General features: G+C 52.5%; 8 protein-coding genes across 8 annotated transcripts; 2 read left to right on the top strand and 6 right to left on the bottom strand.

Moving 5' to 3' along the window:
• Positions 1–1,199: 1,199 nt before the first annotated feature.
• POX_b03018 (uncharacterized protein) lies at positions 1,200–2,301 on the top strand (the record flags this gene model as incomplete). The annotated part of the gene is made up of 2 exons (XM_050111924.1): positions 1,200–1,431; positions 1,502–2,301. The coding sequence occupies 2 exons, from the start codon at positions 1,200–1,202 to the stop codon at positions 2,299–2,301; spliced, it is 1,032 nt and encodes a 343-aa protein (XP_049972270.1).
• An 807-nt stretch (positions 2,302–3,108) lies between these two features.
• POX_b03017 (Caffeine resistance protein 5) lies at positions 3,109–5,018 on the bottom strand (the record flags this gene model as incomplete). Its single annotated transcript, XM_050111923.1, has 2 exons — positions 3,109–4,028; positions 4,130–5,018. 2 exons carry the CDS (start codon positions 5,016–5,018, stop codon positions 3,109–3,111), a joined length of 1,809 nt encoding a protein of 602 aa, XP_049972269.1.
• A 2,095-nt stretch (positions 5,019–7,113) lies between these two features.
• On the bottom strand, positions 7,114–8,545 carry POX_b03016 (putative cutinase 1; the record flags this gene model as incomplete). The annotated part of the gene is made up of 2 exons (XM_050111922.1): positions 7,114–7,554; positions 7,634–8,545. 2 exons carry the CDS (start codon positions 8,543–8,545, stop codon positions 7,114–7,116), a joined length of 1,353 nt encoding a protein of 450 aa, XP_049972268.1.
• A 2,012-nt stretch (positions 8,546–10,557) lies between these two features.
• On the bottom strand, positions 10,558–13,211 carry POX_b03015 (uncharacterized protein; the record flags this gene model as incomplete). Its single annotated transcript, XM_050111921.1, has 2 exons — positions 10,558–10,740; positions 10,815–13,211. 2 exons carry the CDS (start codon positions 13,209–13,211, stop codon positions 10,558–10,560), a joined length of 2,580 nt encoding a protein of 859 aa, XP_049972267.1.
• A 990-nt stretch (positions 13,212–14,201) lies between these two features.
• POX_b03013 (Mitosis protein dim1) lies at positions 14,202–16,946 on the top strand (the record flags this gene model as incomplete). Its single annotated transcript, XM_050111920.1, has 8 exons — positions 14,202–14,316; positions 14,385–14,432; positions 14,510–14,752; positions 16,048–16,181; positions 16,246–16,351; positions 16,426–16,511; positions 16,563–16,745; positions 16,872–16,946. The coding sequence occupies 8 exons, from the start codon at positions 14,202–14,204 to the stop codon at positions 16,944–16,946; spliced, it is 990 nt and encodes a 329-aa protein (XP_049972266.1).
• Positions 16,947–17,312: 366 nt separating this feature from the next.
• Positions 17,313–18,144, bottom strand: POX_b03012 (Glutathione peroxidase-like peroxiredoxin HYR1; the record flags this gene model as incomplete). Its single annotated transcript, XM_050111919.1, has 2 exons — positions 17,313–17,842; positions 18,102–18,144. 2 exons carry the CDS (start codon positions 18,142–18,144, stop codon positions 17,313–17,315), a joined length of 573 nt encoding a protein of 190 aa, XP_049972265.1.
• Positions 18,145–20,278: 2,134 nt separating this feature from the next.
• On the bottom strand, positions 20,279–20,722 carry POX_b03011 (uncharacterized protein; the record flags this gene model as incomplete). Its single annotated transcript, XM_050111918.1, has 2 exons — positions 20,279–20,603; positions 20,679–20,722. 2 exons carry the CDS (start codon positions 20,720–20,722, stop codon positions 20,279–20,281), a joined length of 369 nt encoding a protein of 122 aa, XP_049972264.1.
• Positions 20,723–21,211: 489 nt separating this feature from the next.
• Positions 21,212–22,412, bottom strand: POX_b03010 (uncharacterized protein; the record flags this gene model as incomplete). Its single annotated transcript, XM_050111917.1, has 3 exons — positions 21,212–21,342; positions 21,405–21,482; positions 21,545–22,412. 3 exons carry the CDS (start codon positions 22,410–22,412, stop codon positions 21,212–21,214), a joined length of 1,077 nt encoding a protein of 358 aa, XP_049972263.1.
• Between the last annotated feature and the right edge of the window lie 623 nt (positions 22,413–23,035).

Raw genomic sequence — 23,035 nt, 5'->3', positions numbered from 1 at the left:
ATGATCCACTTTGAACTGTTTTGTCCAGGTCCAAAGTCGTCTACTGGAAAGTTCATGCATAGGCCTTGGGTGCCCGATGCCTACCCTGGATGATAAGATATGTGTGCCTCCTCAGCTGGATTACAGCATGAAAAAGCAAAGAAGAGGAAACAGAGGCAGGAAGTACCCAAGAAATCCTACACCCATGAACGAAAGGAAGGGAGAAAAAACAACGAGAAGACCAATGCGATGAATGGGAATCGCCTAGCGGAGATATTAGCTGGCTCTGCGGTTAATCCTCCGATTACCCGATCAAGACCCCCAACAATAATTGGAATGACCTCAGCCACGACTCCACGGGAGAATCTATGCGAGTGGAGGTTATTTCCTGGCTCAAACCAAATCAAGGTCATCCAAAAGTGGATATGCTTTGACTGCATGGTGACAAGATGATTTTCTACTCGTTTGTCCTTGTCCATGCCAGTCTCCCCTGGGGTATGGTGGAGCTCCCCAGTAGGTGACTTGCTCATGAAGTCAATGCACCCACTAATTGTAAGGAGGCATCCCAAGTCAAGCATATTTCTATTGGATGCAAAGTGTCTTTTCACTTAATCAATGGTCTCCACTCTGAAGGAAGGGCTGCTCTCCAAATCAGACAGTCACTGGTGACCACTAGGAAAACAAGGCGAGCAATAGTAGCTGAAGCTGTGAGCCGTGGTCAATGGACTCGCCACCCTCCAGGCTACAGCAGGAGGGTATGTGCCGGTACTACCGGAGAAAGCTGGACTGCTACGGTGTGTATTTCTCTCTCGCTTGAGAGAGGAACAGTGCACACGTTGATGGAGGCTCTCTGACCCCGAGTCGACTCCGTTGGCCGCTTGTCCCGGTCACCCTCGTGAAATTGATGGGCGGAAATTCGATCATTCTGTGGGATGATGGCTTTCCATGACGTGTCTGTTTTCTCTAAGCACCATCAATGAGACCAATGATCTTTCACCTTGAGAGGTTCTGGTTGACAAGCGAATCGTCCAGTCCTATCCAGTCCTCCGTTAAAAGATATAAAGATGCTGTGCTATCCCTCAACATTTTGGGTTATTCTCCCCCTTGTCAGACTACATCTGCACCGCTTGAGAATCATCCGTCCACTCTGACCCTATTCTCTCCGACCGTTTTCGTGATCTTTTTGGAAAGATAAAAAGCATCACGATAAATCATCAAAGATGCGAAGCTTCCTGAACGTTGCCGTCCTGGCTGCCAGCGCGCAGGCTTTGGTTTCTCGCACTGAAAGCTGCTGCTTCCACCTCTCCGCTACTGGCGGCGGTTCGGGCCCCGTTGGACAGTTGAGCGACGGACAAAACCGTATTGGTGATACCAGTCTGCCCACTGGCACATTCTGCATTGGTCCCAATGGCGGTTTGACTGACGAGAAGGGACGGGGATGTATTCTCACACGTGAGTGAACAGTTATCATCTGGGTGAGAATTTGATATGAGGATCGGACGAGCTAATGGCTTTTATATAGCACCCACCACTCAACTTCAATGCGATACTGGTGCTACTCCCACTACGGGCTTCTCGGTCAATGCCCAGGGCTTCCTCACGTTTGGAGGCACCACCAAGTTCTTTGCCTGCGAGACGGGCGATAACGGTGGCTTGAACATTTACACTCAGCTGAGCTCTGCCCTTAGCAAGTGCAAGTCTATTGAGCTGAAGGCCGACAACTGCGCTCCATCGTCTGGAGGCGGTGGCGGAACTGGCACTGGAACTGGCGCTGGAACTGGCGCTGGCACTGGCGCTGGCACTGGCACTGGCACTGGCACTGGCACTGGCACTGGCACTGGCACTGGCAGCAATAACGCTTGTCCTGCCTCCTTGTCGCCTGGAAACTTCGAGTTCCCTCATTTGATCGTCCCCATCAACTCAGCTTCCCCCAACACCGAGTACGGCACCTCGTTCAACGGCAAGATCACCAACACCATTTCCAGCATCTTCAACTTCGATATTCCCACCGCCGACTCTGGTAAGACCTGCAGCTTGATCTTCCTTTTCCCCAAGCAGTCGGATCTCGAGACGTCCTCCTTCACCTTTAGCGGCGACGGCAAGATCGACTTTGCTGCTCTGTCTAGTGCCGCCACGTTGCACACCACGTTCAGCAATGCCCCCTCCGTCTCGAAGGATCTCGGCACTCTCACTGTCTCTCCTGGCAACTCCTACGTCGTCTCTACCTTCTCTTGCCCGGCTGGCCAGCGTATTGCGTACGAGATGAAGAACGCCGGAAGCACCAATTTGGAATTCTTCCAGGATTACAATCCTTCTCCGTAAGTCCTTTATCTCTGTGCATGTCTACATCTATTTTTTTTCCTTCTCTTTCTCTCATGACTAATTCTCGATCAGATTGGGTCTCTTCATCACTGTGTGTTGAAAATGCCAAACACCCCGGGGATTTTTCTTCTGGTAATATGAATCGGCTCGATAATTCACAAGGCACGATCAAGGATTCCTCTTCCTCTCTCTCCTTCTCTCTTTCTCGCTATTTTTTCAATCACATGACACGGTCCTAATCCTATATGTTAATGCATCCTTATCTGATCCTCTGAATTATTTTTCTTCCATCTTTTTGATCCGACCAACACATGCCCATCTCATCCCATATGCATGAGCCCTGGTCAATCTATCGGGCGGTAATGACCGGGGGAAAAAGAAAGTCCTCTTCTTTGAATGATTGAATACTGTAGCAATGTGAACCAAAAAAAAGGAATTGACTAATTCATCATTGGTCTAATGCACTAGCTGTTCATACTTTCGGTCTAAAGGTTTGCTAGAGACTATTTGCCTCAGGGGCATAAAGTGGGTAGCATTAGAACCCAGGTCTATTTGGTTTTATGTGGAATATTACACAAGCATTTTCAGTTGTAGAGTTGGAATAGGTAATATTAGGTATTTGATAATAAAAAAGTACCGAGGGTCAAGTCCCCAGGACTGAGCGTATTATAGATAATCTGCATTACAACGCCGAAAAATGGGGGGAAAAGACACAGAAAAGAAAAAAACAAAAGGGAAAAGCAAGTCAACTCCATCAATGCCAACATGTTGCTTCTTCAATCTCTCCATTCGACTCGTTCCCACCGCTCAGTCATCTGAAATAGCAAATTTGCTCAGTGACCGGAGACGTGCTCCGTACACGTACAACAGCCAGATACCCACAATTCCAATCACACTCAACCCGCCCAAGAGACTGGTTCCGCGAGCGACGCCGAGATTACCAAACAATGGATGAGCAAACAAGACACTCCCACAGGCCAAAGCGCTGCGGAAGAAGTCATTCGCCGCGAACAGACTGGCCGCGTACTGCGGATAACTCAGGGGGATGTACACGAAGAGGCACTGCATCACCACGAACACGGTGGCGCCGTAGATGGTGATACCGATGGTGGGTACGATCCAGTGGATCGAGGCCCGGGCCGTCCAGGCAAAGATGAACAGACCGATCGTGGGGCCCAGGGCGGCCGGCAAGGCGGGGATCAGACGAGCTTCCTGGACGGGGAAGCCGAAGCGGTGGATACGGGGGTTCATCCAGTAGTAGAGGTAGGCCGAATAGGCGGCGATGCCGATGAGACAAGAGACTAGGATACAGAGGAAGACGAGGCCGATTTGCCCCATGTTCATGTGATAGTAGACTGGGTAGACGAGGGGGAAGACCTCGAAGAAGGAGTAGTAGATGCCGTAGGTGATGGCGGTGTAGACCTGGACAAAGAGTACGGCCGGGTCCATGATGGTGATCTGGAGCGGCTTGAGCAGGGCATCGACGGCGATGTCGGAGACCTTCATGTTGCGCTGGTCAATCTCAGATTGGGACATGAAGAGGTCTGTGTTGTAGATCTTGCGGAGACGCGCGGCGCGACGGAGGAGGATGGTAGCACTGCTGGTCTCGGGCAGGAAGACGAGCATCAAGATAAAGACGGGAGCCGACATCCAGATGGATTCGTAGAGGGACCAACGCCAGTTCTTGGCGGCGACTGCAAACCCACTGAGAAGGGGTCCCAAGGCGGCTATATAGGGGTTATTTTGTGTCAGTTTTCGCATTTTCTCTTGGAAGGGAAGCGGGAGTGAGTGCATCAAGCAGCAGGGGTGGGGAGAGAAGTGTACTTACGTCCACAATATGCCGCGGAAACCCAGGCCATCATGGCGTACGGAAGGGACAGAAGACTGTACATGTCACCGATCGAGGCGCCTCCCGAAGCGAGACACGGAGAACCAAAGAATCCTTGCAGAAATCGAAGGACTATCAAGCCTGCGAAATTGTGGACCAGGGCCGTGGGGATGGACAAGATCACGAACAGGAACATGGTCACGATATAGACCGGATTCCGCCCGATAAGAGGGATTTCACTCAGCGGCGAGAAGACCAATGGACCCATACCATAGCCCAAGACGTACAATGACAGTCCCAGAGTCGCCAGCAGGTTACTCACGCCAAAGTCCTCCATCACTCCTGGCACGGAGGCTGTATAGATGGCCGAAGTGGTATAGACCACAAAGGTATACAGACAGATGATGGTGGTGAGCAAAGCCCGCTTCCGATTCGACCAGTTGTGTGGATTCTCCTGATCATCGGTATAGTACCAATCGACAAGGATGGTGCCATCTTTGGTCTTCTTCGGTTGGATAGGAATGGACTGGAGTTTCTGAATTTCATGCTCTTCGTCCGCTTCCAAGCGGGACTGCGTGTAGGCCAGTGTCTCCTTGGTATTCACTCGTGCAATCGCCTCTGTGGCCGTGGCCGTCGTGGTCTCACTCTCGGCATCGGGACTTTGTCCCCTGACACTTGCGTCTTCATCGGTCAAGGATGCAGGCGTGCCTGCGACGGGTGCCTTCTCCAGGTCGCGCACCGGCTTGATAGAATCGGCGCCACTGATCAATTCGCGCCATGCCTCGGGGAGCTCAAAATCAGGCCGTTCCTCAGGATACTGAAAGTATTTGTTGTTGGTCAAGTAGCGCACCAATTGGCCAAAGGGCGCATCTCGAATGACGGATGCCATCGCGGGTGTTTCTCAAAGCGGTAAATGGACGTCTCACGTGATTTGATGTGGGCTCGGGGATGAGGTTATTGGGTGGGTCGCACTCTTTTCTGGTGTTTCACAAGGCTGGCAGTGCGACTGGAATCGAACTCGTTACCGCGTGGCACGATGTACTAGAGTACTGCAGATGGTTGACAGTGATCTATCGTGTAATACTGTTCAGACAGATGCTGCTACTGCTGCTGCCAAAGAGTCGAAGCCAGCTTTTGAATCGAGTCAAGTCGAGTTCGTTGAGATGATCTGATTCTTCCAATGCACTACTCGGGGCATGCCGACGACCTTTATAGACGTCCTCTCCACTCTTTCTCGTCAAAATCGATACTCTACATGCATATCATTTACAGTCCTTCTCATGAGTCAACCAGTCTTACAAATCGGACACAGCTTAAGTCCGACCCACAAGATCGTTGACCGTCTCTGAATTTTCCAGAGGGTCCCTTTCCATAAGCACAGTCAACCCGGCGACGAATCACAGAGCTCCAAAGATTTTTGGATTTCAAAGCCGCGCGATGACGCAAAATCAATTCGTGCTGAGCTCAGAGACATGCTTGAAATCACCACCAACCAAACCACAGAATAAGACGGTTGACTATTCTACCGACCGGACCCATTCTTTATCGGCATTGGAAATCAAGAGAAAGCGTTCTGCACCGTGGATTTGTCAACTCGGAGAAAAGAACCGGCACTCTCACTCATGCCAAACCAGGGATCCCTGGATTTTGCTGGAAGTATCTCCACCAAGCGGACCTTTGGACATCCTCAATACCTACTCATTCTGCGTTTCAGGGTCCAATCGGGCAACTAGCGACAGAAGCTAGGACTCTCAATCGCCAGATGACAAACAGGACACTGCTCTTTTCCACTTGCAAAATGGACACAATGGGTAAGATGGGTGGGTTCTGATTTGGCCCAGGTTGGGAAAACTGTCCCTGCCTTGTAGTCTTCTCATCCTCTCTCCAATGCTACGCCAGATCAAGCTCAAATTTCAACCTCAGCTGCATTCCTTTTCGGCCATTCTAGGCCCACCCTAATTGGCACATGGAGCTGGACATGTGGAACAGAGGCCGGCCTCTGTTGGGCCGAAACAAATCGACAGTAAAAGAACGTATCGGGAGACGTGCGCTGCATACTGCACCAGGGCACAATGCACAGAGCGATCTAATCTGATAGATCCAACCCCCCCCCCCGGCGCATCTGATTCCATTCCTTTGGGCCGCATCAAATCTGGTGTCGTGATCATCCCGAGCGCCGGAACTTTTCTCAGGCCCCGTGGTTGGAAGTCACTCGGTGACAACTAATCACTTCCGAGATTACTATTCACCCACCTAAAACTAGACCTTGTACATCCAGAAAAAATTTTCTTGATTCCCAGGATCCAAGCTGATCCTACCACTGAATCAAGCAGAATCCCAGAAAGACGGCCCACCAGGACAGGTAATTCTAACCAATACAGCTGTGTACTATGTAGCAGACTGAAATGAAAAATCTACACTCACGCACATGCCTGGATACCAACGACGAACAGGCGCGATTCCTATCAACGAGTGACGGGTCACCCTCTGTTGGGAAAGAAAGGTCGAGGCGTAGGTGGGGATGCCTTTTTTTGGATTTCCGATTCCCAAGAGATGGATATTGAAGGGGATAGGGAGGACCTCTTCGATGCTCTTTTTTTTTGTATCCTATTCTTTTCTTTTTTCATGTTTTCGCCCGTTGGGTCTGTTGCATAATCCCGTCCGGACTTATGTTACCTCCGAATGATAGTATCCCTGTTCCTGATGGCCAATCAACGTACGCGGACTTTACCACTAGATCCGACAAGCTGAAAGATGAATAACCACAACAAAACGAAAAGTAAAATAATGATTTTCTTCAAGAAGATCAACTTCGATTGAATAGAATACGAGACTAAAACTAATTATCACCATCAGAATCGGAAGCATGAGTCCACAGATCACTTTGCCTCCCCCCCTCCTTCCATGGGCAAGTCATCTGTGAATCAAGCGTAGGTCATCCTTCATACGGGCTGACCATCCAACTTCCATGATACTCCAAAGGCTTAAGAGGAAGCAGAAATACCGGCAGCCTGCAGAAGGAATTGAGCAGCCTCCTTGGCATTGGCGCCGTAGCTCAGATGCGCCATCACATTGGCACCGTTCTCGCAGACGGGGTCGCCCAGAGCGCAGAACTCCTTGACTTTGTCCTTGGGCAGCTTGCCGACGGCCTGCATCTTGAAGGGGTCACCGAAGAGCACCGCACCAGCCACTTGATCCGCACTCAAGCTGTTGGCGGCGTTGTGCACCACCATTGAACCTTGAGAGTAACCACCCAGGACCACCTTGGTGTCGGGGCACTGGGCGAGGGCAGTCTTGACCAAGTTGGCCATGATGGGACCGCCGTTGGATCCCATTGCGACGTTGCTCTGAGGAGAGGAATCAATCTTGGTCAGTCGACGAGGCTTGATACGAGAAAGGGACAAAGGCGCGCCATCGATTGACGGCTGGTCTCTAACAGGGCGCCCGCTGAGAGAGAGAGAGAGAGAATAAGAAGGGAGAATGGAGAAGGGGGTTATCACTCACCGCTGCCGTTGCGGCATAGTCAACACCCTGCACGTTGACCTTGTTGCCAGTCAGAGACTTCAGCTGGCTGGCCACGGGAGGTCCGATCACGGAGCCCATGTTGCCCATTTCATCACTTCCACGTGCAAAGATAAACGTCAGCTCCTTGCAGCTGGCTTTGCTAGTGACATCGTTGGCAGTGATCGAGCCTGTAAACTGGCGTTTAGAAAGAGTGTCTCCTGAAGAGCCAACATTCACCGCAGAACCGGAAGGAGAGGCATTCGGACCTGAGCCAAGAGAGGCAAACGAACCCAAACCACCCAGACCAGAGCCGGCACTGGCGCCGGAGCCAGCATTGACGTTGGCGCTCGCATCAGACTGAGAGTTGGCGTTCGCGCTGGCGCTGGCGCTCACATCGGAGCCGGCACTGGAGCTGGTGCTGGAGCCGGAGCCGGAGCTTGCATCAGCGCTGGCGTCGGAGGATGAAGAGGTGCCTCCGAGAGCCGAGCCCAGAGAGCCCAAGGAGCCCAGCGATCCAAGGCCAGAGCCGCCACTTGATCCGCCGAGAGAGCCCAGGGAACCCAGCGATCCAAGGTTACCCAGGTTGCCGAGGCCACTGAGACCCCCGAGGTTGCCTCCACTGGGGATGAGCGATGCCAGCGCTCCCAGGCCGCTGCTGCTGCCCGAGGCTCCGGTCAGAGATCCCAGACCACCACTTCCCAAGTTTCCAAGTCCACCGAGGCCACCGCTGCCGAGGCCGCTGAGACCGCTGAGGCCGCTGAGGCCACCGAGGCCACCGCCACCGCTACCGCTACCAAGACCACCGAGACCACCGAGACCGCTCCCCAGACCTCCGAATGTTCGGCTCTCGATGGTCTTGGTGGGAGCGCCCAGGGCGGCACCGACAAAGGTGAGAGCAACAACAGTCTTCATGATAGCGAATGTGTTGCGAGGGGCAAAGAAGCGAATAGAATTGTCGTCAGGAATACAAGAGACCAGCTCTTTAGGAGTTCAGGGAATGAAAGGCAAAAGAGGGCAAGAAAAGAGCGCAAAGAGAAAAGAAAGGCGATGAGACTGTTGAACAAGGACCGATGTGGACGAAGAGTTCCCTTGAGACGTGAGCAACCGTCGCTCTTTATAATTTTCTCCCCTTGACCTCCAGTCTCTCTCAGTAGACCTCTCCAACTGGGGGAAAAATATCAATCACATCATTCTCAGCGATCTGGAACCGCTAACAATGATCATCCTCCCCGAATGTCCTTAGGGATCGCCCTCGAAACTTGGTCGATCAGGGCGAGCCTTCAATTCTGAAAAATATAGACCGGCCAGGCCAATCAGAAAATTCGGGAGGGGACAAGTTGGAGACCCGGGCCGGGATCTGGTTCTCGCGTGTGTTTCATCGCTGCGTGTTTCACCATCCAACTCTTGCGACAGGGCGAACGCTTAACTCACGTTGACTGGGGCCCCCTTCAATATGGAGCCACCAGAGTCATGGACCACCTCGAAGAAACTTTACCGGGTCGATCCTGCCTCTTCACGAACGGCGCCGAAGCCCTCAAATTCGAGAACATCGCCCACATGGTGCATGGACCGTTGTCCGGTCCTTGAAACTGGTGACTTGTGATTGGCGGTGCCCACTGCTCACTGTCCAGATCCTCATCCAGCAGGATGACTGGCCAGGTCTGGGTGCCATTGGTGATGGTGTTCCATGACAGCTTCGTGCTGCACTTGCCAATTTTTAGGTGATGCCAGGCAATTGGTGGAATTACCTGGTCGGCATTGCGATGTATTCGACCTTGGTTGATCATAACGGTTGAAACGGCTCTTCACCGACCCTCAGCCGGACGATCCGATGTTCAGCGCTCCTCAGGTATCCTCCGCGTGATGAACCTTTGGTTTCAGAAATCGATGGTCACCCAAGGTTGCTTGCGCTATTGAATCAGCAATGGCGCACCCCTGAGAGTGCCCCCCCCCCCCCCCCCCCCCCTTGACTTCTGTCAAAAGGGCAATGTCAGAGGTATCGAGTTCCATACTGAGAATTCAGCTTGGGTTCCCAGAATTGACTGATCCAAAAAATCCTGAGTTGAAGATCGGAGGATGCTGGGGTGAACGTGTTTCCTGTAAATGAAGACGGGGATGCATGGTTCGAGCCCGGACCTTGATCGACTCAAATTTGGGTCGTCCAGCCCGCTTTGGGAAATGCGGCCGGCCGGAAACCCCCACACTTCGGCGATCGATAGACACATTCGACGTGTTGACGGATCATCAAGATAGCCATTCCGATCTCCAACCCCCGTGAAGGGCTGAATCACCTGACCCACATCCAGCGCCAGGTCGATACTATCTAACAGGAAACCTATCGTCCTGCGGCCGTGGGATAAAATGAGGGCAAGAAACATTATTCACAATAATGGGGGAAGCTAAGGCAGAAGCACTGAGACAAGTTTGCGGATGCGACCAACGTAGATTAACGATCTAACTTCGTGATGGGAGCAGCGCCTCGCTGAGATGAGACACGGGAAAAAAAAAACAGACTAGAACTCGACTGGTATATGACATGGGAAGGAAGAGGAAGAGAGAGAGGAAGACAAAAGGAGAAGAAACAAGTGATCTTCTTTGTCGCAAAGAAAGAGCAAGAAAAAAAGGGAGGGGAAAGCTCAGAGCCGGGCGCTACCTGAAAATATGCAGTATAATATCGAACATGCCGGCAGCAGTCACACGGAATCGTTCAGAGCTAGGCTGTACAATGCTCGTGAAAGAAAATCTCGAGATAAGAGAGTAAGGTAACGGAGAGAGGGAGATATTGGAAAGCGCCCAGGGGGAAGGTGGTCTAAGTGGGTGGCTGGCCATGTGATGAGAGCTCAGACGAACACCATAAAAGGCTGAATGAGGGAAGAGATCCGAGGAAGAAATGGATCCCAACCGAGCGAGCGAGGGGGCCGGACTTAGTTCAAGAGTTTGTCACTGGCAGTGTGGATCGTGTCGGCCACTCTGTCGATCCAGTGTTGAGCGAGCGTCCAGTTTCCGGTGTTGATAGTGTCGCGGATCGCTGGGAAAATGGAGGCGTCGTAACCTGACCAAAGCTCTGGCCCAAAAACGACATGCCGGAATTGCGTTCGGTTCGGGATCTAATCACAAAAAGATTCGTCAATAAGAAATAGAGAAAGAATAGGAAATGGGGCAGTGGGCCTAGTTGACTTACACCGCCGTCCGCAGCCAAATCCAGAAGATGGGTGTCGAAGTGAGCCATGCGTGCATTATGTTTGACTCGTTGGATCGCCATGACATTGCTCTCGTATCCACCCGAGCCCCAGACCGTGTCATGCCAGACATCATTCCAGGATTGAAATCGAGCCGTGTTGGCTTCCAGTTCTGCCGCGGCATTGTACATGGGTTGCAGGTCGACTTCGGCGTTTTTGGAGTGGACGAAGTCGTCCAGATCCTTTACCCAACCGGAGATCGCTTTGCCGTACGCTTCCATATCGAAGGGTAACATGGGGTTTTCCGACACGTCCAGGAGCAAAAGCGCCCAGAATTGAGCAAGCATCTTGTGATAGACAAAGTCGGGGTCACCAAACTTCTCCATCCAATCGTAGGTTTCATAGCAACTGTGGTAGGGGTATGCTTCGCCTTCAAAGCCAAAGTCGATACTGGACGTGCCAGCAATATCCTGGAAAGCTACGTAGTCGCTGCCGGCCCCGAGAGGAGTGAGTCGCTGGCCCTTGTCGTCCCAAAGCTCCTTGAGAGTCTTGTTGGCGATCGGATCGGAGAGCCGACCCAGAATTTGATGTACAGATCGTTCAAAGACCGGCGACCCCGACGCGCGGAAGTTGGAGCCTGAGACGCCGACATCAACATTAAGGTAGGCATACCCGTTTGCACGAAGGTTATCAACCTCCTTTTCCACATGCTCAGTGGAACCGATCAGATTGTACTCTTCGCCGTCCCAGCTGACAAACTCGATCGTTCGAAGCGGCCGCCATCCATACGTGAGAAGCTCCCCAAAGACCCGAATGAGTTCCATGAATACGGCAGTGCCACTCCCCGGATCGACGCTGCCCAGGCACCAGGCGTCCCGATGATTGCCGACAATGATCATCTTGTCACGTTCCTCGAGCCCGAGAATTGTGCCATGAACGTTGTAAATAGGTCGTCGGTCGACCTCATCCTGTAGGTTCATCAAGTGGACCGTGGGGGAATGCTGGTCACCTGTCCACCACTCGGGAATCTGAGGTACTGCGCCGATCCACCCGTCCGGCGCTTTAAATCCGTGACCTTGAATCGCTTGTAGGAGTCGCTGCGCGTCGCGCCAGGCGATGGGCAGACTCGGGATTTGAACCAAAGCCGGGCTTTCCGCCGGTGAAAGTCGCCTCTTCTCGTCCGGAGTGGAAGCAAATCCGGGACTGAGGACATCCCCCACGATGTGGGACATGAGACTCACCCCGCCTCTTTGGACACCATCTGCAGGCATGAAGCGGCCTTTTGGATATTCCGGACCTTGCGTGAAACCATCTTGAGCAGGGTCGGAGTAGATAATACAACCGACAGCCCCGGCCAATTCGGCGGCTTTGATTTTTAACGCGCGATCCCCTTCCGAACCGTAGTATCGAACCAGAGCGATCGAGCCGTTGACGGAGATACCCTTGTTGGCAAGCAGCTGGAAGTCCTCCCTTGAGCCAAAGTTGGCGTACACCAGCGGACCGGTGACGTTCCCGGATTTGGAGTGTCCATGGAATGCAGGGTACTGGGCCTGATTTTCTTCAAGGAAAGCCTCCCAGGCCTTGTCAGGAGGATCCACGATGGCAACCCTTCGACCATCCTCCCGTGGGTAATTCAGATAGACTTGGTATTCCTCACGCTTCACAGAATCGAACCCGGCCTTGTGAAATTCGTGCTCGATCCATTCAGCCAGCACAAAGCTTCCCTCCGTGCCAGCCACGCGGGTATTCCCAGCAACCAACTTGAGGTTCTCGGCGATGTTGGTTGCGTTGATGTGTCCCTGAATAAAATTCTCCACGGATGAGGCGCTATATGACTGGCCCATCACCATGCGATTGTTCAAGTTGAAGACGTCCCCAATGAAGAAGACGTACACTAACGTGGCGACCAGCAGCAAGGCAAACAGACGCAACATCATGAGACAGCCGTGACTCTTGATGTGCGATCCCGTGTCCTGCAGGTTGATTGTCATCCGAAATGTAGGCATCGGCGGAAGGTATCGTCGTAACGGTCTTTGCATGGCCGAGAGCGTGCGAGTCAAACTGGATATCCTTTTTGAAAAGTGGTGTCGAAAGCGTGAGCGAGAGCCGGTCGACGATCCCTGCCCTGAATCGTCCACATCCATCTGATCCAGTTCCCTGCGTAACTCATCTGTTGAGCCTCGCGATGAACCCGATGCGGAAGAGGCGAGGCCATCGAGGCTACCCCGTTCTGATTCTACCGTCGGGGGGTGATAGTTGGAGGACTGCCGACCGAGCAGTCCTTGCCGTTCGACGTCGGTGCCATCGCCCAGATCGGATCGCGAAGAGGATGCCTGTGCGGTGGCTTCCTCGTAGGTGGGAATAGGGAGAGATTTGTATTCGAACTTATCGTCGCCCATGGCGGCACGGGGTCAGCTCGGGGGAGCCGGAGCAAGCTGGAGACTCGACTGCTGCGATATGGGCTCTCATGGTCTATTCGATCTAAATAAATGAAGGAATGACCAACATCATCCCAATACAGATGTGGCGAGGGATGATGGAATGATATTGAAGCGAGAGTAGGATACGGGTGCAGAGCCGATTGTGGCGGATGGTGATTTAGGATGCAGGCCGCAACGTTTGCCGATCGCAAAGATATTTGGGGAGGGTGGAGGAGGTGCGGCAGACGGGGAAGGAGTATCGGGGGATAGGTGTACGCTTGGGCTGTCTCGACTTCCTCTCTCTCTCTCTCGCCTCTCGACTCACGAGCCTTTCCGAATACGCTGGGGAGTCTTGGCCCTCTCAGGACGAACTGGTAGACCAATATTTCCGGGTGCTCCGTGGCGCAGTGCCCCACGCCGAGGGCCTGTCGCGAGCGCCCGTAGATAGGACGCCCACCGGCCAGTTCAAACGTCGTGCCTCGGGGAGTGTGAGCGTACGCGCGTCTATGGCACGAGCGACTATTAACTGGAGAGGATCGAATCGTTTCGAGTAAAATACCCTCTTCTCTCACGACACAATCGTTCTGAGCCAAGTGAAAGAGTTGATAAGGTCACCCTGTGAATGTGACAGCACACACGATGAAGCCCCCTTGTGTACACCGATTACCTTTTTCCAAAGACAAATTGTACAGCATCGTGTACTACCTGCAACTACTCAGGCCACACGCTCCTTGCCAATTATTATTCTCCCCCAAGTGGAGTCGCCACGACTTCGGCATCTCTCTCCCCTTACTTGTTACTTGGCTGGGGAGAAGATCCCCCCATCGGAATGGCGTAGAGTCACATGACTGGAGCTCATGGCGCAGTCTGCAGGCGATAAGATAAGCTCAAAGGCCGAGCCGTAGAGAACGGATGCGTCCCGAGATTCTTCGGATTTCCAAAGAATCCATCTTTGTCCGCTACAGCACCATGGGTTCAATCGTCCTGCCTCACTTGCGCACTGCCTGGCACGTGGATCAGGCCATTCTGTCAGAAGAAGAGCGACTTGTGGTGATCCGCTTCGGGCGAGATCACGACCCTGACTGTGAGCTGAAATCGATATCATCCCCGTCGATCGCCGCATTTCATCAGTCCTGACCATTGCGCTTGCAGGTATCCGCCAAGATGAAGTCCTCTACAAGATTGCGGAACGTGTGAAAAGTATGCGACCGGCGAGAGATCACTGACTTTTTACCTTTGTCAACGGATGCAGTCGACTAACTCCAATACTCTGCCAGATTTTGCCGTCATTTACCTCTGCGACATCGACGAGGTACCTGACTTCAACTCGATGTACGAGCTGTATGACACGATGACGATCATGTTCTTCTACCGCAACAAACATATGATGTGTGATTTTGGAACGGGTAACAACAACAAGTTGAATTGGGTGCTCGAGGACAAACAAGAATTGATCGATATCATCGAAACAATCTACAAGGGCGCGAAAAAGGGCCGTGGTCTGGTCGTCAGTCCCAAGGGTAAGTGGCGCGGTGTCATTGGAGAAAAAACCCTCAACGGCAAGCGGATATCTAATCTGTTTTTGTTTCTTAGATTACTCGACACGATACCGGTACTAAGTGCGATGGCTGCGCCGTCATAATGAACTTCATGAGTACAATGAAATGAGAAAAGAGACTTGACTTTCTAACTATCCGCGCATGCCAACATAGCGCCGTCCAATCCATCCCCTTCACATGAGAATTCTGTGAGCTCCACCGAATTGAATCAAATCTCAGTTCATTGAGTTGTAGCCCCCGATTTGTCCGTCTGCGCCAGTTGGGCAGCTGTAGTGTTCAAGATTGCTCGCGCAACGAGCGATGGTGATTGTGAACCTTGCCAGTGGCGTAAACTCGCGAAAAAAAATCCTCATCTACGAAAGTAAAGAAAAAGAAAAAGAGCCAAAGTACGGAGCAGGCATTGATCTCGTCAGGCGCAGCTTCACAAGGCTCACTCTAGAGTAAGGGTAGAGAAGAGGTCGATGAAATTCCAAAGTCCCCGAGTCTTGTTTCCTTGGACGTAAACGGGCATGATATCCAGCGACGATAAGGTCACCCTCTGCACCGCTCGGGCAGACGCCCACAACTTCTAAAGAACATCATTCTCTCACCACCACAGCACCAACCACCACGATGATTGATCAACGTATTTTTGAAGATCTCCAGACCAAGATTGATGAGGAGACGACAGTTCGCGACGTGAGTCTTTCACCACCTAATGGCTTGTCGAGAGAAAGCCGGCATGATCTCTGCGCGTGCCAAGCCACCTCATCCGTCTTCCATTCCGCAAAGGCGGCCTCCCGCGCAATCTTTGGGATTAGCGCTAACCAGACCGCATACAGGAGCTTCATGAGATTGTCCAGACTCTGGCAAGAAAGGGTAATGGGCTGATCAATTCCTCCCTCATGAACACACGCTCTCAATTAGCATGTTTGGGGGGCCGAGATCCCTCCATCTCTCGCAATCAATGCTATGCTACCCATGCGGAGGGGCAAAAAAAGCGGTGATGCAAGACTGAATGCTGATGCGAGTTTTTTTTTCTCTGCGCCCTAGGCCGCTCAACACAAGCTATTCTTTCAAGGGCTCATTCCACCCCTGCTGACCAGTGTATGTGCATCTATATCTTATTGCATAAGTCACTGGCCTTGTCGATGGGATTGAGAAGTCTTCGCGGCATTCGCCGACGCCGACAGGGTCAATCCTGTCCTGAAATATGAACATTGCCAAGGAAAAGACTAACTGAATGCTCTCTTTTTTTTCTTTCTTCTCTTGAATAGTGAAGCCTGTCCTTGATGACGCTGCTGTCGAGATCCTCGCTCAGAAGCAGGAGGTTCTTCGTTTGAAAGCTGTCGCGGACCAGCATCCATTCTACAAGTACAATGGGCTGTGGACTCGGGAGCTTCAAAACCTGGTTGGTACCATCCGGTTACTATCAATGTTGATCCGTATTCTCTGACACTCATGCTTTGATCTAGGTAACCTCGATCGAGCTTTGTGCCTGGCTCGGTGGACTGCAGGAGCACAAGGGCGCCAACCCAGCTCCTTTCCTCACCATCGAGGAGGTTGGCAAATTTCTTGAAAGTCCGTCACATAATGATCTGGATCAATCCGTGTGGCCATCTCACTGATATTGACCGTCTCGGTTCTGTCTCCAGTCCCTGTCAACTTGAAGGAGCAAGATGCCTTCCACCTGACCATCGAGGAGTACCTTTTGGCACTGATTTCCGTCGTTGAAGAGCTGGTAAGTTGTCTCAGATGCGCCAATCGCCATTCAATACTCTCGCAAAGATAGACGTCGCTAACGGTCTCCATTGCCGGGACAAAGTCGCGGTTGGCAGTTAACTCGGTCACGCTGGGCGACTACGAACGTCCCCTGCAGATTGGCAACTTTATCAAGGATCTCTTTGCTGGCTTCCAGCTGCTAAACTTGAAGAATGACATTCTGCGTAAGCGAAGTGATGGTATCAAGTACAGCGTAAGTGCCATCCGCGAGATATCTACCCCCCTCACGTCTCCTCGGGCGGCGGGGACCAAGCAAAATGTTCATGGTCACAGGAGCGCTAACCATTTTTGTTTTTTTTCCCCTTGTTTGGTTATGCAGGTCAAGAAAGTGGAAGACGTGGTCTACGATCTATCGTTGCGCGGTCTCGTGCCCAAGAGTGGTGCCGCCGTTTGAAGGGACTCGAATGACCCATGGGATCATAGAGGCCATATTTTTTTTTGAAAGAGGAAACAAAATCAAGATCACCAGATGCGAAAATCTACAGGCTTCATCCTCAGATATGAAATTACTCGCGGTCGAGAGACCCAGAAAGGGAAAGGGGAAAAAAAGATAACGTATTCATACTCAATCACGCGTACGTGCATGGATAAACTCTAGATCAAGGAAACTTTGAAGAACATGAAGCGCCACGGTATCACTATAGAGATGAGGGGGAGGGGGAGGGGGGAGGGCAAACGAGGAAGAGAAGACGATTAGGCGCCAAACATAAAAACAGAGAAACCATCGCACGGAACGACCTCATTTCACAAGATGGGTATCTCACGACAGCTTCGCCGACTCGGTCGCCTCGGGCGCCTTGGCCACCGAAGCAGCCGTGCCGGCCTTGCGGGCCTTTTCAATCTCCTGGACGATCGGCTCCTTCAAAGTCTCGGGCTTGGTGATGGAGGACCAACGACCGATGACCTTACCGTCGGCCGAGACAAGGAACTTTTCAAAGTTCCACTTGACGCGCTTCAGGCCGAGTACACCGGGCATAGCGTCCTTCATCCAGGCAAAGACGGGCGCGGCCTGGTCGCCGTTGACGTCCAGCTTGCCGAGCACGGGGAAGGAAACGCCATAGTTGATCTGGCAGAAGGACTGGATCTCGTCGTTGGAACCGGGGTCTTGGCTGCCGAACTGGTTGCAGGGGAATCCGAGGATTTCAAAGTCCTCCGGGTACTGCGCCTTGAGCTCCTTGTAGAGTTTCTCGAGGCCCTCGAATTGAGGAGTGAAGCCACACTTGGAGGCGGTGTTGACGGCGAGGACGACCTTGCCCTTGAGCGAGGAAAGAGGGAAAGGCTGGCCCTTTTCTGTTCAAGGAGACAGAAGTTGATGTTAGTGAGATTGGAGAGGTCTTGTGAGGGTTGTTTTCGATTTCATCTTTCGTTTTGTTTTTCCTTCTTTTCTTCTTTTTTTTTCTTTTTTCAGCTTGACGGCGAAGCTTTCCGGAGCTCCGCGACTCAATCGCAATCACGGGGCAAGTCTTCACAGAGAGAGAGAGAGAGAGGGGGGGGGGGGGACATGGGAAATGGCAGGGATGCGCCAAAGTTCACGACATAGTTCACATACTGTCGACAGGCTCAAAGTCGAAGAAAGTAGTAGCGGAAGACATGGTTTTCGAGTGAAAGCGACGTGGACAAGATCGTGACTGCGAGTGGACAGGAGCGAATCTCGGGGAAAAGTTGTAGTAACGGTGGCGGTGGTTGTGTTGGTACAGCGAACCCGCAATGGATGATGACGTCGCCTGGCAAAAGTCGCGGGGAGGTGTGCAGAATGGCGGGAGGGAGGAAAAAGGTATGCGACAGAAGAGCGGCGCTTGACGTTTTAGTATCGGAGGGTGCATCTTCTTGTCGGTCAGCTAGCACCGTTGTAGACTTTGCGCCGAGGTCCCCACGATGGATTCGGGAATGGAGACACTCGCAGTTCGGGCCAAAGATGGTCCATCCTGCGTCGCTGGAAGATTCGACCTGATTTATTACCAATGATGCTCGGTCCAGAGCCAACACCGCCTTTGGGGCTGGATGCAGAGCGTTTCAAGCCGATCCGATCGAGGGTGGGCTGATTGGTACCTTTCGTCTCGGTCAGGTATGGAAAAATTGCTTATCATACGGGATGATCATGAAGGAATGGAATCTTCAGCATTCTCGAACCGTGCAATTGACCACTGGATACACTTGTAGGCTGGTTGAGAGAGTTGGAGTTGAATGTCTCAAGTTTCCCCTGTACAAGGGGGATACTACACGGGGAGAAAAAGATCATAGACACCAGATGGCCTGTTCAGAGTTGGTTTTGGTTCATCATCTCGATCATGCATGTGAGTAAGGAGGAATCAAATCAGCTTGAGCTTGGAAATCGGAGAAAGTGACGAGCCTGACACAATGCGCACTGTGTCAGTCAGAGTGTGCATCACTCGACCGTGACAGTTCACACCACGAAGGTAGTGGTGGATCTGTAATTTCACATCCACTCTTCGCCGCGGTCTGCCGTGGGATCGATAGTAGATTCGATCAGATTGAGGCTGGCACCGAGTCAAGTATTTGGAATTGTGAGCGTGCGGGGTTGTGCATTCCAAAATATGCACAGTGAGGGGGTGAATAAACCGAGGGCGTGGATTATTTCCACTGATCAATTTTTCCAGTAGGTTTATGCATTTTGATGAGACAAGAAGATCCAAGAATGTGAGAAGGTCCAGGACGGCCACGATCTATGGATGCCCAAAATGGACTAAGGGCGGGTCAACGATGCCATTGCGGAGCTGGGTGGCCGAACGGGTCTCGTTTGATTAGAAGAGCGTAACGGTCTCGGCTTTGGGTCCCAGCTGCACGGGGGTACATCCACTCAAAACAGTGACAGCCATCAAGCCTCCAGCCTGGAGCCTCTACCTAGGCAGGAATATATCCCTATCGATGATATCGAACCTCTATGCAGCCCCCACTGGACAGATATATCACAGAATGTCTCTGCTATTTGTACCAAAGCGCCCTTTTGGAGATTATCTACAAATTCTTACTGCTGAGGCTTGCTTTTGCAAAGTAGTATGGAGCCCGAACGATACCAGAGGGGCCACCGGAATTTCCGCCTATCTTGCCTAGGTCCTTGGGTCATCGGCGAGCCGTCCCTACAGAGCCATCCTGTCGGTGATTTCAAGGTGCCACAACTAGTGCTACGGGTATCAAGAGACAAGAAAAGAGAGAGAGAGAGAGAGAGAGAGAAATGGCAATGTAATGATAAGTTCTTCTCAGCATACCTCTTCATAGGCACTTGCTTCCACCTCACCACATTAGCTCAGCATCCCGTCGTCCAAGGAAAGCGTCATCGGAGCAGGCCGGGGGTTCAAAAAGATGCCCCGGTCTATCTTGTATGGGTAGCTCTTGCAGGGCGAATGTCAGAGGAAGAAGGAGAAAACATGGAATGAGCATCCATCCCAACTCGGCAATTCGGAGCACACATCTGGTGGACAAACACACAACACGGCTGCCAGAATACCTGCCAGGGCCTTGCTTGGTACACATGCCCTGTGACGCAGAGCAAAAATCTGGCGCGCGATCTATATTGCACCCGACCAGCGCTCGCATTGGGATGACCCCGAAGTCAATGGCTGGAGCCATCGCCTCATCCACTTTTACAGCAGGGAAAAAGGCCATCTGCGCTGGTATCGCATATCTCGGGTGGTGGGGGCCATCTTATCAAAAGGGATAGATCGACAGCTTGAGGGGAAGTGGGAAATTCCCGATAAAAGTAGGAAATCACTCCTCGACTCCCTCTGCCGCCAGTACGTCCACGTCTAGCTCAGCCATGACACCCAAAACGACACCCAAGCTCTCCATGAATCCATTGACTGCAACACGAAGCATGCGATTGGTCGTGGCGCGGTAGGTGGTCTGCAGGACGGTCCTGGTTTCCTCGGGGTCCTGCTTCTGCTTCTTCTCCTGCGGTTCGCCGGGGGTGTCACAGGCGGGAGCGGTCAAGGCAAAGGTGCGTCGAACAAATGGGGAGAGTTCATTATCCACCTCGAGAGTCTGGAGGGCAGAGGAAGCAAGGCGATTTGATGGTAGAGGGAGAGAGATGGTCCTGTTCAGTGGGGAGCGTCAGTTGGTACTGGCGTGCGGCCACACGAGGCCGAGGCGGGGTGATCAAAGATCATACAATGAGTACGGGAATTCCGTCTCGGAGACTTTTGGGGTGGCCATGGCGTAGTTGAAGTGGTGTAGTTGGGAGAGTTTTCTTTCCACGGGGGAAGAGGCAAGATCTCGTCAAGGGGTGGTGGTTCGAGAAGAGGTGTTGCTGGTGGTGTGGGCTATTTTATTTTTTCCAATGCGGAACAATGGAGGTCTGCTGCTCGAAATGGGAAGATTCTCGAGGGGAGTATTGGAATCTGTAATTACGGTACTTTCATTACATGCGTACAGGACCACCAATCCTCCACCGCCTGGGCTGTGCGATCCACTACAGAATAGACTCGTGGCCTGCCAATCAAAGTAAACAGTCATCATACACATATCATATTTCAAATTATAGACCCTTTTTTTCAAAAAAGAAATAATACACAGCTGAAGAGCGTTTCCATGGAGAGTCCATGAACCGGCAATGTGAAGAGAAAGATACAAGAGGAGGGGAACTTGAACAGACAGCCAACATCAGGCCATCGTGCAAGGGCGATGCCCTCGAGGACAAGGCATCTATGCCACGGCGAGGTTAGCGATCACCTGCTGGACAGCCTCGGGCATGTTAGAAATGTCACTGGGAGAAATTTCGCCAGCGTTGACGAGGGTCTGCAAATTGGCGAGGGCCCCGTACAGGCCACTGGGGTCTAAGGTCAAAAGGTCAGATCGGACAATCAAATCGGCTCAGGGGGCGGGAGGAACTGCATACTTCCAGAGAGACCGGCCATCACATCAGAACCAGTTTGCGAGGTGGTCGCGGGAAGGTTGCCGAACTGACGCTTCTCGACTGAGATGATCGTCTCCGTTAGCGATTGAACACCATCTTGCTGTGATGGGAGGCAAGCTTACCAGGGCCAGCATTGGCCAGGCCGCTCTCAACCGTACCAACGACGCCCGAGCTGGTGCTCTCCGCAGTAACAACCGCACTGCCGATCGATCCAGTGGCCCCATTCAATGAAGTACCAACGGCATCGGTGACAGGCTGCATAGGACTGATGACACGCTTGACGATGCCGCCGGTGACGCCTCCGGTGACCCCCCCGATCGTTCTGTCCAAACTATCGGTTCCAGGGAGGCCCAGTGATTTAAGCTGGCGCTTGAGAATGCCACCCGTGGAGCCGCCGGTGACGCCTCCGGTGATGCCCCCGATGGTTCTGTCCAAACTACCAGTTCCGGGTAGGCCTAGGGACTCAAGCTGGCGCTTGACAGGATCCATGCCAGTAACAGTATGCTCGGCCGTGTCCGCAGCGCCCTGGCTAGTGGTCTCCGCCGTGCCAGCCGCGCTACCAGCGATCCCTGTCGCGCCGTCGAGAGAGCTTCCAGCTCCATTGGCGACAGGCTGCGCAGTCTCGAGCTGAGACTGCTCGAGGCCTGGGATACCGCCCAGCAGACCACCGAGAGGGCCCTGAGAAGGGTCCTGGGATCCCGCACCGAGAGCCCCGATGATGCCGCTGGGGCCTCCAGCCAGACCTGCCACGTCGGGAAGACCCGCGGATTTAAGCTGGCGCTTCACGCTGCCTCCCAAAACACCGTCGAGGACATTGCTTCCCTGTAGCTCGCCGTTCGAGCCATCTGAATCACCCGCATTGCCGCCGAGGCCACCAAGACCACCGAGACCGCTCGTGAGGCCACCAGCACCGGGAATGAGTGGAGGGAGCGCAGCGGCAGAAGCCATGCCTGTCAAGGCCAGGGAAACCGTCACTCCAGTGAACTTCATGGTTGCTTTTTTTGAATAATCAGAGACTTTAAGGATTGACTAAGAGTGAGATTGCAGCTGCAAAAAAACAGAATGACCAACTGAGGGGATCTGAAAAGAGTGACTGGCGATGCAACTGAATAGTTCTGGTGTGACAGAGACCGATCCAGTCTCTTATATACCGGATCCAACCTCAGTATCGAGCAGGATTCGACCCAACGCCCGGAGCTTCAGTACTCACACTTTGCTTTTGCAGTAAACGCCATCCACTCCTTGCATACATTGAACCGGAAGATCACCAGGGGTCAAAGATCTATGCAAAAGCTACGGGCAGAGCTTATCACAGGCCATACGCTCCATGTGCAGGGTGAGTGACAAGTGTAAGCTATCGTTTCCCTTCTTTTTTGCCCACGAAAAGCCCTCGTCGATCGTAATTCTGCAGGCTAAAAGGGGTCCAACATGATGCTGTGGTCAGGACCTGCACTGTGAAATTCTGTGCTGCTGCCCTATTCCCAAACATCTCCCTCGTAGATCTTGTTCTAAGTCGAGTCGTCTCCATTGGATCAAGCGCTTGCTCAGTTGCAGTACCAGCGTGGAATTGAGGAGGCTAGTGAAAGTCGATCTGCGACCATGTCGATCAGTGC

This window comes from Penicillium oxalicum, chromosome II, assembly GCF_001723175.1.
Source record: "Penicillium oxalicum strain HP7-1 chromosome II, whole genome shotgun sequence".
Taxonomy (NCBI): domain Eukaryota; kingdom Fungi; phylum Ascomycota; class Eurotiomycetes; order Eurotiales; family Aspergillaceae; genus Penicillium; species Penicillium oxalicum.
Note: the sequence above shows the minus strand (reverse complement) of the source record. Positions and strands in the feature narration are given on the sequence as shown.